The sequence below is a fragment of the Gopherus evgoodei genome, chromosome 17 (assembly GCF_007399415.2).
Source record: "Gopherus evgoodei ecotype Sinaloan lineage chromosome 17, rGopEvg1_v1.p, whole genome shotgun sequence".
Lineage (NCBI taxonomy): Eukaryota > Metazoa > Chordata > Testudines > Testudinidae > Gopherus > Gopherus evgoodei.
Window position 1 is genome coordinate 2495196 of NC_044338.1, and position 12703 is coordinate 2507898.

The window sequence follows — 12703 nt, forward strand, 5'->3', positions numbered from 1 at the left end:
CCACTGGGGAAGCAGCTTGTTCAGGCGCTGGGCCAGAGCCCCCATGCTCTGCCCCACAGGGCCCGGCCCAGCGACCTGGTCAGGAGCCAGCGCTAGCACTGAGCCCCAGCCCCAGCAGAGAGGGGGGTTTGGGAATGGGCTGGCAGGGGTGGCCGTGACAGGCCTGACTAGCCCAGGACAAAGCCTTCGCAGCAGCCGCACCCCAGCTGGATCCCAGAGCCTGGCTGGTGCTGGGCTGGGGGAAGCGGGTTTGGTCTGGTCACTGGACGGGGGTGAATTCATCACGAAGGAACCTGAGGGGGGAGCAGTGCCGGCTCCAGCCCCCTCCGCTGTCCTAGCCGATGCCAACAGAGGTGGTTCTGCAATGCATCCAGGCCCCTGACTTGCGACAGCGCCCACAGCAGGCTGGCACCTCTCAAATGCTTGGGGGAGGCGGGAGGCCACGAGCCAGACTTCCCCTAGACACAAACTGAGCCCCCCAACCCCCTTTCCCTGTGTGCCAGCCAGCATGACCCCCACGCCGCCAGCAGGGCCCCCCCGACAAGCTGGTCACAGGGACCGGGGATCCCTCAGGCTGCTGCTTCCCCCTGCAGACCCCATGACATGGTAACGGGGGCTGACACTGCCCGGACGTGGGAGAATGCAACAGAGCCCTGACAGGCAAAGCCAGGAGCCCTTCGCCCTGAGACACGGGGATGGGCCTGGGGATTGGCCTCGGGGAAGGGCCAGGAGCCCGGCTGCACCGGGTGCCAGATAAAGCCCTGGGATAGTGCAGGGGACGTTTCTGCCTCGTCAGTACCACCCCTTAGCACAGGAGACTGCCCCCCCCCCCACCCCCCCCGGCCAGGTGCTCTGCCAGGCTGGGAACCCCTGTGTCAGACTCTGTCTGGTCTCTGCCCCCGGAGAGCCACCTGCCCTGCTGCCACGGGGGTGCAGTGCTCATGAGCGCGGGGGCCAGAGGAGCCCACCCGAGCAAAGCAGCTTGGGGTCGCCGCTGGCAGAGGGTCCCAGCGATCAGCCCGACACACCCACGGCTGGGGAGGCTCAGACCGAACCAGCCAAGGAGGTAACCAAGGCTCAGGCTGCGTGGTCTGGCCAACGCAGCAGATGGCCACATGGCCAGCTCACCAGTGGGAAAGAGGGGCAGCCCCACTCAGCCAACCTCACACCTGCGCAGTGGGGAGGAGCCGCCCCCAGAGGCAGCCAGGCCCGGGGCCCAGGCCCCACCAGCCTCACAGCCCTGCAAAGAAGCTGTGGGGCAGGCACTGATCACTCAGGGAATCTCCTTGCAAAGCCACACTGGACAATGAGCCACCCAGCCCCATTCTGTAGGACCTACACAAATACCTGGCCAGCCCATCTGCCCAAGCAGCACCAGCAAGGAAGGAAACAAGCAGGATGCCACGGCAGAGATGCCCTCCCCCTGGGCTGTGATGGGGGAAGGGGGATCCTGGTCTGGGGTGGGGCGGGTTAGTCCACAGCCTCCCAGAGGGTCAGACCCACAGAGACAGGGCAGTTTACACAGGCCAGCTGCTGCCCCCTGCCCTTTGGGATCCTCCCAACAAGACCCTGCAGCGGGGCCCAGGGGCTGGAACGGGGGCATAGTGGGTACTGCAGGGCAATGCAGGACTCCTGGGTTCCACTCACAGCTCTGCCTGGGCGGCCACCTGTCAAACGGGGATGGGGGCCTGGCCTGCCGGGGTCAGGGGGTGACAGGACACCCAGCCCACCACGGGGCCTGGAGCTGAATGCTGCAGAGGAGGGGGCCATTAGCCCAGCCTCCCAGGAGCACCTCCCCCCAGCCTGGCGCCAGGTCCCAGGCCCAAGTTCCCTTGCTGTCCCTGCAGAGGAAGCCTGGCTGCTGCGGATGGAACAGGCCCTCCCCGTGCTTCCTTCCTGGCTGCCTTGGAGAGGAGCTTGGCCCAGGGACCGGCCCCAGCTGTGCTCTGCTGCCTCGCCACGCCAGGAGCACCCAGGTGGCATCCCCCCAGTGCTGCCCTGCTCTCCGGGGCCGGGGGCGGAGCTGCTGGGTGAGCAGCAGGTGTACTACTTTACATGGGGGGGTCCCAGAGCTACCTGGAAGGGGCACAGAGGCCCCCCCCGTCAGTGTCAGGCAATGGCCCAAGGATGCAGGCCTCTCCTGGCAGGCTGCAGAGTATGGGGGTTGGGCACTGTGTCCCCCTTATTTTCAGCACTGAAACAGCCCCCCAGGCTGGGTGCTGAGGAGCTCACTACCTATGGAGGGTGAGCAGCTGGGCTCCCCTCTGGCTCCAGGTGCCACCTACAGCCAGGGCTGGTGCACGGGCACCTCCCGGCTGGGGATAAAGCAGGGGCACGGAGGAGCAGAGCCGGCTCCAAGCATCCCACCTCGTGGCTGGTTTTCTCTGTGCCCCACGCACAGGCCTCTCTCTCCCATGGCAGGGGACAGGGAGGAAGCGATAGCCCAGTGTCACGTCCCTCCCCCATGTCCTGAAGGACAAGCGTGGGCACCTTGCAGGCATGTAGATGGCACAGGCACAAGCGGCCTTGGCAGCGTGACTGGCTGCATCTGTGTCTCTGCGCTCGCAGGCGTCACCGGGAACAGAGCGCGCTGCTGTCGGGGGAGTGAGGCCAGGAGCCGCCCGCCTGCCTGGTGCAGCCCTCCCCACACCTCGGCTGGGATCTCCACTCGGTGCCGGCATCCCCTCTCCCTGAAGGGCAGTGCCCAGGCCACAGTGCAGGTGCCAGCATGCAGCTCCCCTGGCTGCAGAGGAGACGATGCTAGTCCCTGGTGCCCGGGCACCACCCTGAGCAGCTGGAAACATGGCATGGCCGTAACTGGAGCTCCCCTGCCCGTCTGCTCACGGTGCTAACCAGCACCAGGACAGTGAGGCAGGCCCTGGGCACCACCTCTCCCTGCGCCGGCACGTCCACGACAGCGCATAGCCAGAGCAGGAGGCGCTCCCAGCAGGGGTGTCCTCTTCCCACCTCACCGTTCCTGGCAGTGGGCACCTGCTCAGGAGCGCCCAGAGCCCCCCAGGCCCGTTCTAGCCAAGCACATGCTGTGAGTAGCACAGAGGAGACAGGCCAGGGCTTCTGCACAGCCCACCGGCAATGGAGGCAGTTCATGCTCAGGAGTGAGGATGAGCCGGGGGGCTAGTCCTGCTCTGCCATGGAACGGCGGTGTGTGTTCCCAGCTGTACGACGCAGCACAAGCCCTGCCTGCCGGGGGGCTAGGAGAGATCCCTTGGGGCTCTGTAAGTACCAGAGCCAGCAAGGGCAGTAGTATCCCACTGAACTGCAGAGGCCAGAGGGCACCCCAGAGTTGCCTCTGTTGGTGCTTACTGGGCTTTTTCCGGTGCCTCCCCAGGTGGGGAGCCCCAGGCAGCAGCTGTCTCTGGGAACCAGAGGGGGCTACAGACATGCTGTGCTCTAGTTGGCTGGGAACACACATACCCCTGCGCCCCGGTGCCAGGCACTCACAAAGCTTCTGCTCACAGCTGCCGCTGACACCCACCTCCTGCCGGGGAAGCACTCGGCACCCCCCATCTGCAGGAAGTGGCCCCGCCGGATTTTATAACTCATTTCCTCATGTGGCTACGGATTGAAGGAACTGGTTTCCAGTTCCACAGTGAGGAACCCCTGCCGCGCTCTGCCTTGGCATGAGACACCAGGGCACAACTCAGGGCTCTGCACCTCCACTCCATCCCACCCCGCCCACGCCAGGCACCCCACTATCGGGAGATCTCCCTTCCTGGCCACGCCAGGCCTGGGCTCGCTAGCTGGCGCTCTCGCAGGGGCTAGGACCCTCCTGTTAGAGAAGGGAAGACCCCTAAGGCCCCATCCCCATGGGGTCTATGCTCCTGGCCATGCTACACTGGCAGGGCAGACCCTTTGGCCTGTGGCCTGCACCGCTGTGGCTTGGAGGCAGCTCAGACCTGGTCTCTCCCAATGCTCCGTGCTCCGGTCCAACACCTGGCAGTGTGATGGACGGAGGGAGGGATGGCAGCTCTAGCAGGCCCCGCTCATTCCGTAGGCAGCACGGGGCCTTCGGACACCACAGTCCCGCCGATTCCAGTGCAATGACCTCACTGCTGCTCGACACACGCCTTCTCCCAGGCCGGGGCCAGCGCAAGGAGCCGGTGTCGGCCTGATTCTGCCCCACCACACTCCCGTGAACCAAATCCACGCCGGGGAGCCTTCCTGGGCTGGGGGCCATCATTCGGTTTGGGAATCACAAGCAGTGCATCCGAGTCCTGCCCCAGGGAGCGCTGCAGATGGCACGGGGCAGCGGAGCCATGGGTATGCGAGCACCCAGGGGAGGGGAGGGGAGGGGAGGGGCGGGGCAGGGCAGGTGCGATGGCGCCAGGGCTGGGCGAGGGCTCCCACCATGGCCACCCCCTGCGGCTCGGGGTCGCCCAGGGCAGGCAGCGCTGGCAGAGACCCCGGCGCAGAGCCGGAGCCAAGACAAGGGGGCTCCAGGATCCCTGCAAGGACCCCCCCCCCCCCAGCTCTGCACCAGTGGAGAGCGGGTTGCGTGGGGGTCCGACACCCCCTGTCCCTAGCGCACAAGCTCCAGGCCCCCGTACGGGGGCGGGGGTCCCCCCCACTGCCCAGCCGGAGGGAGGGAGAGGCCCCCCCCCGGCCCGGGGCTCGGCGCCCCCCCGCCGCAGCCTGTGCGCGCAGGCCGGGCCCGGAGCCCTCACCTGGGGCGCCGCAGTCCGCGCACACCTCCGTCCGCGGCCCCTTCCGGGACATCCTCAGCGGCGAGGCGGGCGCGGCCCTCTGGGCCAGCGCGGGGCCGGGCCGGGCCGGGCGGCGCCGGGGTCTCTGCGGGGCTCCGGCCGCTCCCAGCGGCTCCCACGGCTCAGCTCCTGCAGGAAGCGGCGCAAGCCCGGCCCCTGCGCGGGGAGGGTTCGGCGCAGGCTCCCCCCCCGGCCCGGCTGCCGGAGGAAATAAGCGAGCGCACGGGGGCGCAGCGCCGCGCAGCTACAGCGGGCACCGGCCTCCGCGCACGGGCAGCCCCCGGCCGGGCAGCGGGGCTAGGAGCCAGGACTCTGCTAGCCTACGCTCTGCCACTGCCTGGCCCCCCGGCTGAGTCACACCCCGGCTACTCCGTGCCTCAGTTTCCCCATCGCACCCTGGAGGCCATGGCCCTGAGCGGCCTGGGCAGCCTTCTGGCATTGGGGAGCCTGGGGCAGGGCCTGGCCCGGCTCCTTGGCTGCCTCCCTGCAGCAGCGGGTGCTGTCCAGGGTTCTCTCTGGGCCTGTCCACCTCCCTTGTCCCCCCACTCCTCTCTGACCATGTATTTGTTCTCCCCACTTTAGCTGGTTCCTGGCTCCCCCACCCCCCCCGAGGAGGCGGGTCCTTTGCTCAGGTTGGCTCCACCCACTCTTCCCCATTCACCCCCATGCAAAGGGAAAATCCTGATCCCCATCTGCCACCTTCTCCTGCTTTCCCCCTCTGCCATGCTACCCACACATCCCCACATCCAGCACCGTCTGCAATTGGGCCAGCGGGGACTTCTGCACGGTGCCCCCACCCAGTTCCACCCACCAGGCCCGGACCCTCTGACACCCAGGATGGGCTCTGTCACTTGTAACAGCAGCTATCGCAACAGGGCCCTGACCGGGCATAACCAGGCCAGCTCCAGCCACCAGCTCAGCAAGCAGGTGCTTGGGGCAGCCAAGGGGACGGGGCGGCTCTTCAGCGGCAGGTCCCTCGGTCCCTCTCGGAGGGAAGGACCTGCTGCCGAATTGCCACTGAGGAAGAAAGTGACCCGGTGGAGGCTTCTTTTTTTTTTTCTGCCACTTGGAGTGGCAAAAACCCTGGAGCCGGATCTGGGCGTAATGCTGACAGACCCTGGGCGTTGGTGGGTGGGATGGAACCTGGGACCTCTGGAGAGGCTGTTAGCAGAGGCTGTAGAGCAGATGCCTCAGCTTTCTGGTCTTGATGCTACTAGACAGGGTAAAACAACACACCCAGGAGGTGTGCGGGTCACAGTGGGGCTTGGTTTTGCAGCAGCTACTGATGATGGAATGTCACCCAGTCTCTGCCTGATCACCGAGCTGAGCTGTCTTCCCCTCCCCCGTCTCTCTTATCTGCTACCCTCACATGCCTGGGAGACCTTCCTAAGTATCCCCCTCACATGCTCTCCAGGCCTGGCACCTCACACCCAGGGCTAGTTCTGCTTGACAACGCCTCCAGGTCTGGAATCCAGATAAGATAGCGGAGGAGTAAGCAACGTAGGAAAAGCTGAGAGTTAAAGTGGAACTGGGTTTTTCTGCCCCTCCCCTCCATCTCACCCCACCCCACCATTGGCCTCTGCAATAGCTGACTGGCTCCACGCCACCGTTCCCAACCCCACTACATTTCTGGAGTCAGGAACCTTGGATCCAAACCCAGATGCCAACTTTGCAGCTTGGGACCAGCTCTGAAACGCCCAGGGGCTCTGCCTCCACAGGATCCATGTGTGTCACTTCCCATGTGCGGAGCAGAGCCCAGCCTCTGCCCACCTTCACACCAATCAGCAGGGAAAAGCCAGCACGTTAACAGAATCCTCCCCATCCCCTGTCCCAGCCCTCTGTAACACGCTGCTCGCAGCATGACTGAGCAGAGGGCTGCTGCCAGGGAAGGCCTTTCAGCCCAGACCTGTGTCCCCTGGAGACATGCAGGTGCCTCCCTAAAACCCTAGTTCCCAAACAGTGAGACCCGCCCCACCAGTGGGGCACAGGAAGCTTCTAGATGGGTTGCAAGACCCAAAGCAAACACACATCTCCCAGCTCAGTGCCAAGGGCCAAAGCTGAGAGGTGCTGTGACACCCCTCCACACGCACACACCAGGTCACAACTCCACAGCCCAGCTCCACAGGACAGGAGCCACTGGGGCCAGTTCCTTCTCAGCCCTACCCCTGGGCTCACCTCTGTGCTAGGCCAGGATTAGATTGCAGAGCCAGGGTGCACCTATGGATGGTGGGTTGGAAAAAAAGACAAAATGCAGTTGGTGGGTCAACACCTGGGAGCCCCTGCCCTGCCCTAAAGAGCTGAGGGGGGCCCGAGAGACTCATTTCTAAACAGCCACAGAGCTGACCTGGGCCCTGGCCTCCCGCTAAGCCATGTTCTTCCTCACCCGCCTGGACCCCGTTCTTCACAGCCCGGCACAGGCAAGGGGTTAATCTGCCACTTGTGCTGTCACTGTGGAGATGGGTCCAAGGTCATAGGGGGTGGCTATCTCCGTGGGAGAACCGCAGTGATTTTTCAGAGGGGCCAGCCCCACCTTGCTTGGGCACTCTGAGCTCTGGGGCTCAGCACGGGGGGAGTGCGCGCGCAGGGAGCTGATGCAGCTAAGATGCCAGGTGCATCCCTAGCTCTCAAACACCAAGGAACAGGCCGCCTAGATACAGCTGAATGGCTGCATTAGCAGAACCACTTTTGGCTCTGTTCTCACTTTGTCCCAACCACCCCCACTCCCAATAAACCCTTTATCACCTGACAACCCTCTGGGCTGGTGGGAGCCAGAGAAGAGAGCTCTGGGGACAGTCATCTCGTCTGAACGGTCAGTAGCAAAGCAGCCAGCAATAATCACAATTCATTTCAAATGGCCCATGGGCCTCCCACCTGGAAGAAAAGGAGAGGGGGAAAATCTGAACCTAGCTCAATAGTGCCAGCCCCCCATTTATACTGGGTGGTGCCAGGAGCCACCCAGCGCAGCGCTAGGTGCTGCCCATATGTCTATGAAGGTCAGGCCTCGCCCTGACAAATGGTCTCTCATCTCTAGGCTCAGGGGCCGGGGTCCCGAGGGCAGGGAACACGGGTGCCCACACTCACTGGCACTGCTGCTCTAGGGCTGGCTTTGCAGAGGTGCTGAGCACCCCGAGAGCCCATGGGCTTGGCTGGCACGGCAGTTGTGGAGCGCTCCTCGGGGCCAGCCCTGCTGACAGAGACTGTTCCCCAGTGATCAGGGCGGGTCTGCAGGCGGGTCTCTCCTGTGCCGCTGACCTGGGAACGCGTCGGCAATCCAAGAGTGCCACTGCTGGGCCATGAGCTGCTGGGGGTCTGCTTGGCCTGTTGCCAGAAGGGTCCGTGGAGCAGTGTGAGCACGGAGCAGCGCTGGGGGTGGGCTGGCAGGTTACCTCTCCAGGACAGAATGCAGGCTCACAATTCATGAGCCCCCAAATGCCCCCACTCCTTCCCCCATCACCTGATGTTGCAGAGATTGGCAGCTCAGTAGAAAACACCATCCACAGGGTGTGTCTGGATGGGGGCGGGAGTGGGGATTCTCCCAGATCTCAGCTCACCAGGCTCCCACTGGAAAGGTGATGGTGCTGCCTGCCCCCCGCTCCCCCCGGGGCCCAGACACATGTTGGCCGGGGAAGTGACTCCTGTGGTGAGCTCTCCTGTGCTGTACCTCACCTGGGTGGAGGGCAGAGGCCGGCACCCGCCAGCAGCCGGGGATCTGTGGCTGGGGTACAGCCCCCTTACTTTGCACTAGAAAATGGCAGTGCTCTGGCAGGGGAGGGGCTGCCAGAGCCAGAGTCCTAGCCAGCATCACCCACTCCAGCCGTTTTCATGGATCCTTGAGCTCTGCAAGGGGGATACAGGCAGTGGCTCTACTTGGGGAGAACCCACCCCTTGTGGCTGGCCCCCAGCCCCTTGCCCGTGGGATGCTCACAGCAGAGCTTTGGTACTTGGACATCCATTCCTTAGTCTTTAGAAAGAGGGGTTGCTCCTTTAGGTGCCAGCCCATGCCTGGTGGACAAGGCCGTCAGTCCCTGTTACAGGAGGTCATCAGGCGGGGCACTGTGGTGCTGCCTTGGGGAGGCATCTGCAATAAAAGCTTGCTCACGTCTGGAACAACATGCAGCCTAGGCACACCGTCATGGAGATCTGTACTGGGCCAGAGCGCAGGGCACTGGCCTGTGTGTCATTCCCAACTTCGCCACTGTCCTGCTGGGTAACCCTGGGGAAGTCACTCCCCCCCCCCCCGTCTGCCAAGTACAGAATTGTGGAGCATGTTCCGCACCCAGCACAACGGGGCCCTGAGCTCAGCTGGTGCTTGGAGGCAAATCTGTCTGAACAAGCAGCTCTGGGAGTCACTGGCTGAGAGTCTGTGGCCTGGGTTAGCTACAGGATCGTAATGGCTCCTTCTGGCTGGAAAAGCCAGGACTCTAGAACACACACAAATAACCCAAGTGAAATCTCTGCGCACGTTCAGAGTTGGAACAACTCAAAACTCCAGCCTGACTCCGAGCCATGCTGAGCTCCCCTCCCTGCAGAGAGATGTCATGCCCCTGCTCATGCATCTCTCCAGCCCCGTGGTGCCAACAGGGCCGCCCAGAGGGGGGGCAAGTGGGGCAATTTCCCCCGGGCCCTGCAGGGGCTCCCACGAGAGTTTTTTGGGGCCCCTGGAGCAGGATCCTTCACTTGCTTCGGGGGCCCGAGAAAACTCTCATGAGGCCAGGGCCTCCGGAGCTTCCTCCGCTCGGGGTCTTCGGCGGCAATTCAGCGGCAGGGGCCCCCAAGCTCCCTGAATCCTCTGGGGGGGCCCGTGGTGGCAATGGCTCCAGCAGCACGCTGGCTGCACGTGGGGAAGCCAGTGACACAGGGCATTCACTCTGTGTGTGTGTGTGTGTGTGTGTGTGAGAGAGAGAGAGTGTGTGTGTGTGTGTGTGTGTGTGTATGTGAGAGAGAGAGAGAGAGAGAGGCAAGGCTAAGACAATAAACCAGGACATCTTTGATGGGTGTCTATATTACCCCATATGTATGTATGTGAAATGCCACCTCGCCCTCCCACTTCTGGGGTGGAGCATGGCAGCTGCTGAATAATGCAAAGGAAAACTACATAGCAGGGTGAAAAATGCCACCCCCATATGGACGTGCGGGAGCCATTCTCGGACGGCTGCATGTCGCATTGCTGTGGCTCTGAGCAGCATCCCCATTATGCTGGGCTCTGCACGTGCGAAGCTGCAGCCCCTGCCCTGGAGCGCTTGCACACCGGGCAGGAAAACAAGGGTGGAGCAGGGCGTCCGGAGGGAGCACTGAGAGCTGGGCCCTCGCTAGGAGGGACTGAACCTGGGGGTGCAGGTTGAGGACTGGAGTTTGGAAGGTCACTCCAAGCACAGGAGAAAGCCTGGCACCACCTGCAGGAGAGCCAGATAAGTGTGTCCTGCAGCCCCTTCTGCACCTCTGGCCTGGACACTTCCTGTGTCTGTCTGGCCCAGTCCATGACCCTGTCCCTACCTGCTGCTCCTGCAGATGCCTCCATAGCCTCTTTGCTGTCCCAGTGGCATCAGAAATGTGGGCAGATCACAGGAGGAGTGTTCACGCTGCAGAGAGGAATCCCACCACAGGGGCACTTGCCTGCAGGAACAAGAGGCGTGGGCCCCCCCAGGGCTTTGTGGTAAGAACAGCCAGACTGTGTCAGACCAATGGGCCAGCTAGCCCAGTGTCCTGTCTTCTGACAGTGGCCAATGCCAGATTCTGCAGAGGGAATGAACAGAACAGGGCAATTACTGAGTGATCCAGCCCCTGTCATCCAGCCCCAGGTTCTGACAGTCAGATTTAGGGACACCCAGAGTGTGAGGTTGTGTCTCTGACCATTTTTGGCTAATGGCCATTGATGAACCATCCTCCGGGAACTTATCTAATTTAGTTTTGAACCCAGGTATACTTTTGCCTTCACAACATCCCCTGGCAATGAGTTCCACAGGTTGACTGTGCATTGTGTGAAGAAGTATTTCCTCATGTTTGTGTTAAACCTGCTGTCTATTCATTTCATTGGGTGACCCCCTGGTTCTTGTGTTATGAAAAGGAGTAAATAACACTTCCCTATTCACTTCCTCCACATGATAGACCTCTGTCGTATCCTCCTTAGTCATCTCTTTTCTAAGCTGAACAATCCCAGTCTTTTTAATCTCTCCTCATGTGGAAGCTGTTCCATACCCCATCCCATTTCTTTTGCCCTTCTCTATGCTTTTTCCAATTCCAATATATCTTTTTTTGAGATGGGGTTACCAGATCTGAGCATAGTATTCCAGCTGTGGGCATGTACTATGGATTTATATAGTGGCATTATGATATTTTCCATCTTGTTATCTATCCCTTTCCTAATGGTTCCTAACATTCTGTTCACTTTTTTGACTGTCTCTGCACATGGAGCAGATATTTCCAGAGAACTAGCCACAATGACTCCAAGATCTCCATCTTGAGTGGTGACAGCTAATTTAGACTCCATCATTTTGTAAGTATAGTGGAGATGACATTTTCCAACGTGCATTACTTTGCATTTATCAACATTGAATTCCATCTGCCATTTTGTTGCCCAGTCACTCAATTTTGTGAGATCCATTTCTAGCTCTTTGTAGCAAAAGAGTAACTGATTGGACTTAACCATCCTGAGTCGTTTTATATTGACTGCAAATGTCGACACCTCCGTTTACCACCTTTGGCACTAATGAATCTGTTGAACGGCACCGGTTCCAGTACAGATTTTGTGGGGACCTGACTATTTACTTCTCTCCACTGTGAAAACGGACAATTTATTCCTACCATTTGTTTCCTGTCTTGTAACCAGTTACTGATCCATGAGACCTCCCCTCTTATCCTGTGATTGCTTAGTTCATTTAAGAACCTTTGGTGAGGAACTTTGTAAAAGGCTTTCTGAAAATCTAAGTACACTCTATCCACTGGATCCCCCTTGTCCACATGCTTGTTGACCCCCTCAAAGAATTCTAGCAGATTGGTGAGGCCTGATTTCCCTTTACACAAACCATGTTGACTCTTCCCCAACAAATCATGTTAATCTAAGTGTCTGATAATTCTGATCTTTACTATATTTTCAACCAGTTCGCCTGGTACTGAAGTCAAGCTTACTGGCCTGTAATTGCCAAGATCACCTCTGGAGCCTTTTCAAGAAATCAGTGTTACATTAACCAGGCATCTGGTATAGAAGGTGATTTAAGTGATAGATTACATACCACAGTCAGTAATTCTGCTATTCCATATCTGAGTTCCTTCAGAACTCTTGGGAGATACCACCTGGTCCTGGTGACTTATTACTGTTTAATTGATCAATTTCTTCAAAAACCTCCTCTACTGACACCTCAATCTGGGACAGTTCCTCAGATTTGTCACTCAGAACGAACGGCTCAGGTGTGAGAATCTCTCTCACATCATCTGCACTGAAGATGGACACAAAAAATTCATTTAGCTTCTCCACAACAGCCTTGTCTTCCTTGAGTGCTCCTTTTAGCACCTTGATCGTCCAGCGGCCCCACTATTTGGCAGGATTCCTGCTTCTGAGGTACTTAACAAAAAATTCTGTTAGTTTTTGTATCTTTTGCTAGTTGCTCCTCACATTCTTTGTTGGCTTGCCAGAGTTCACACTCCCTTCTCTTTTCCTCAGTAGGCTTTCACTTCCATTTCCCCATCAATGTGACCTCCTCTGTCACTCCAGTATATCTGGTACCCTGGCATTACCATCTCCCATTGATTATTGTCATTCCGCCAAGTTTCCGTGATGTCTGTTATTTCAGTATCTCGCTTAATACCAGGCCCTCAAATCCACCCATCTTAGTACTTAGACTTCTAGCATTTGTATACAAGCACTTCTAAAACGTGTTACTATTTAGCTGTCTGCCTTCATGTGATGTAATAGAATGGGACTTTTTGGTTTAACTGTTTTTCTTCAGTTCCCACTTCTACTTTATACTCCCATCCTCTCCTCT

General features: G+C 59.7%; 1 protein-coding gene across 5 annotated transcripts in view; it reads right to left on the reverse strand.

Annotated features, from left to right (window-relative positions):
- The window catches only part of GIT1 (GIT ArfGAP 1), a 34105-nt gene extending 26558 nt beyond the window's left edge, over positions 1–7547 (reverse strand). For 4 of the 5 annotated variants that reach the window (XM_030536479.1, XM_030536477.1, XM_030536478.1 and 1 more), the window contains exon 1: positions 7467–7547. In XM_030536479.1, the coding sequence (XP_030392339.1) occupies positions 7467–7521 (55 nt within the window). In that variant the 5' untranslated portion in view covers positions 7522–7547. Of the gene's footprint in view, positions 1–4685; positions 4768–7466 lie in introns of those variants that run through there. The other variant, XM_030536476.1, reaches the window with a different exon arrangement.
- Positions 7548–12703: the final 5156 nt, after the last annotated feature.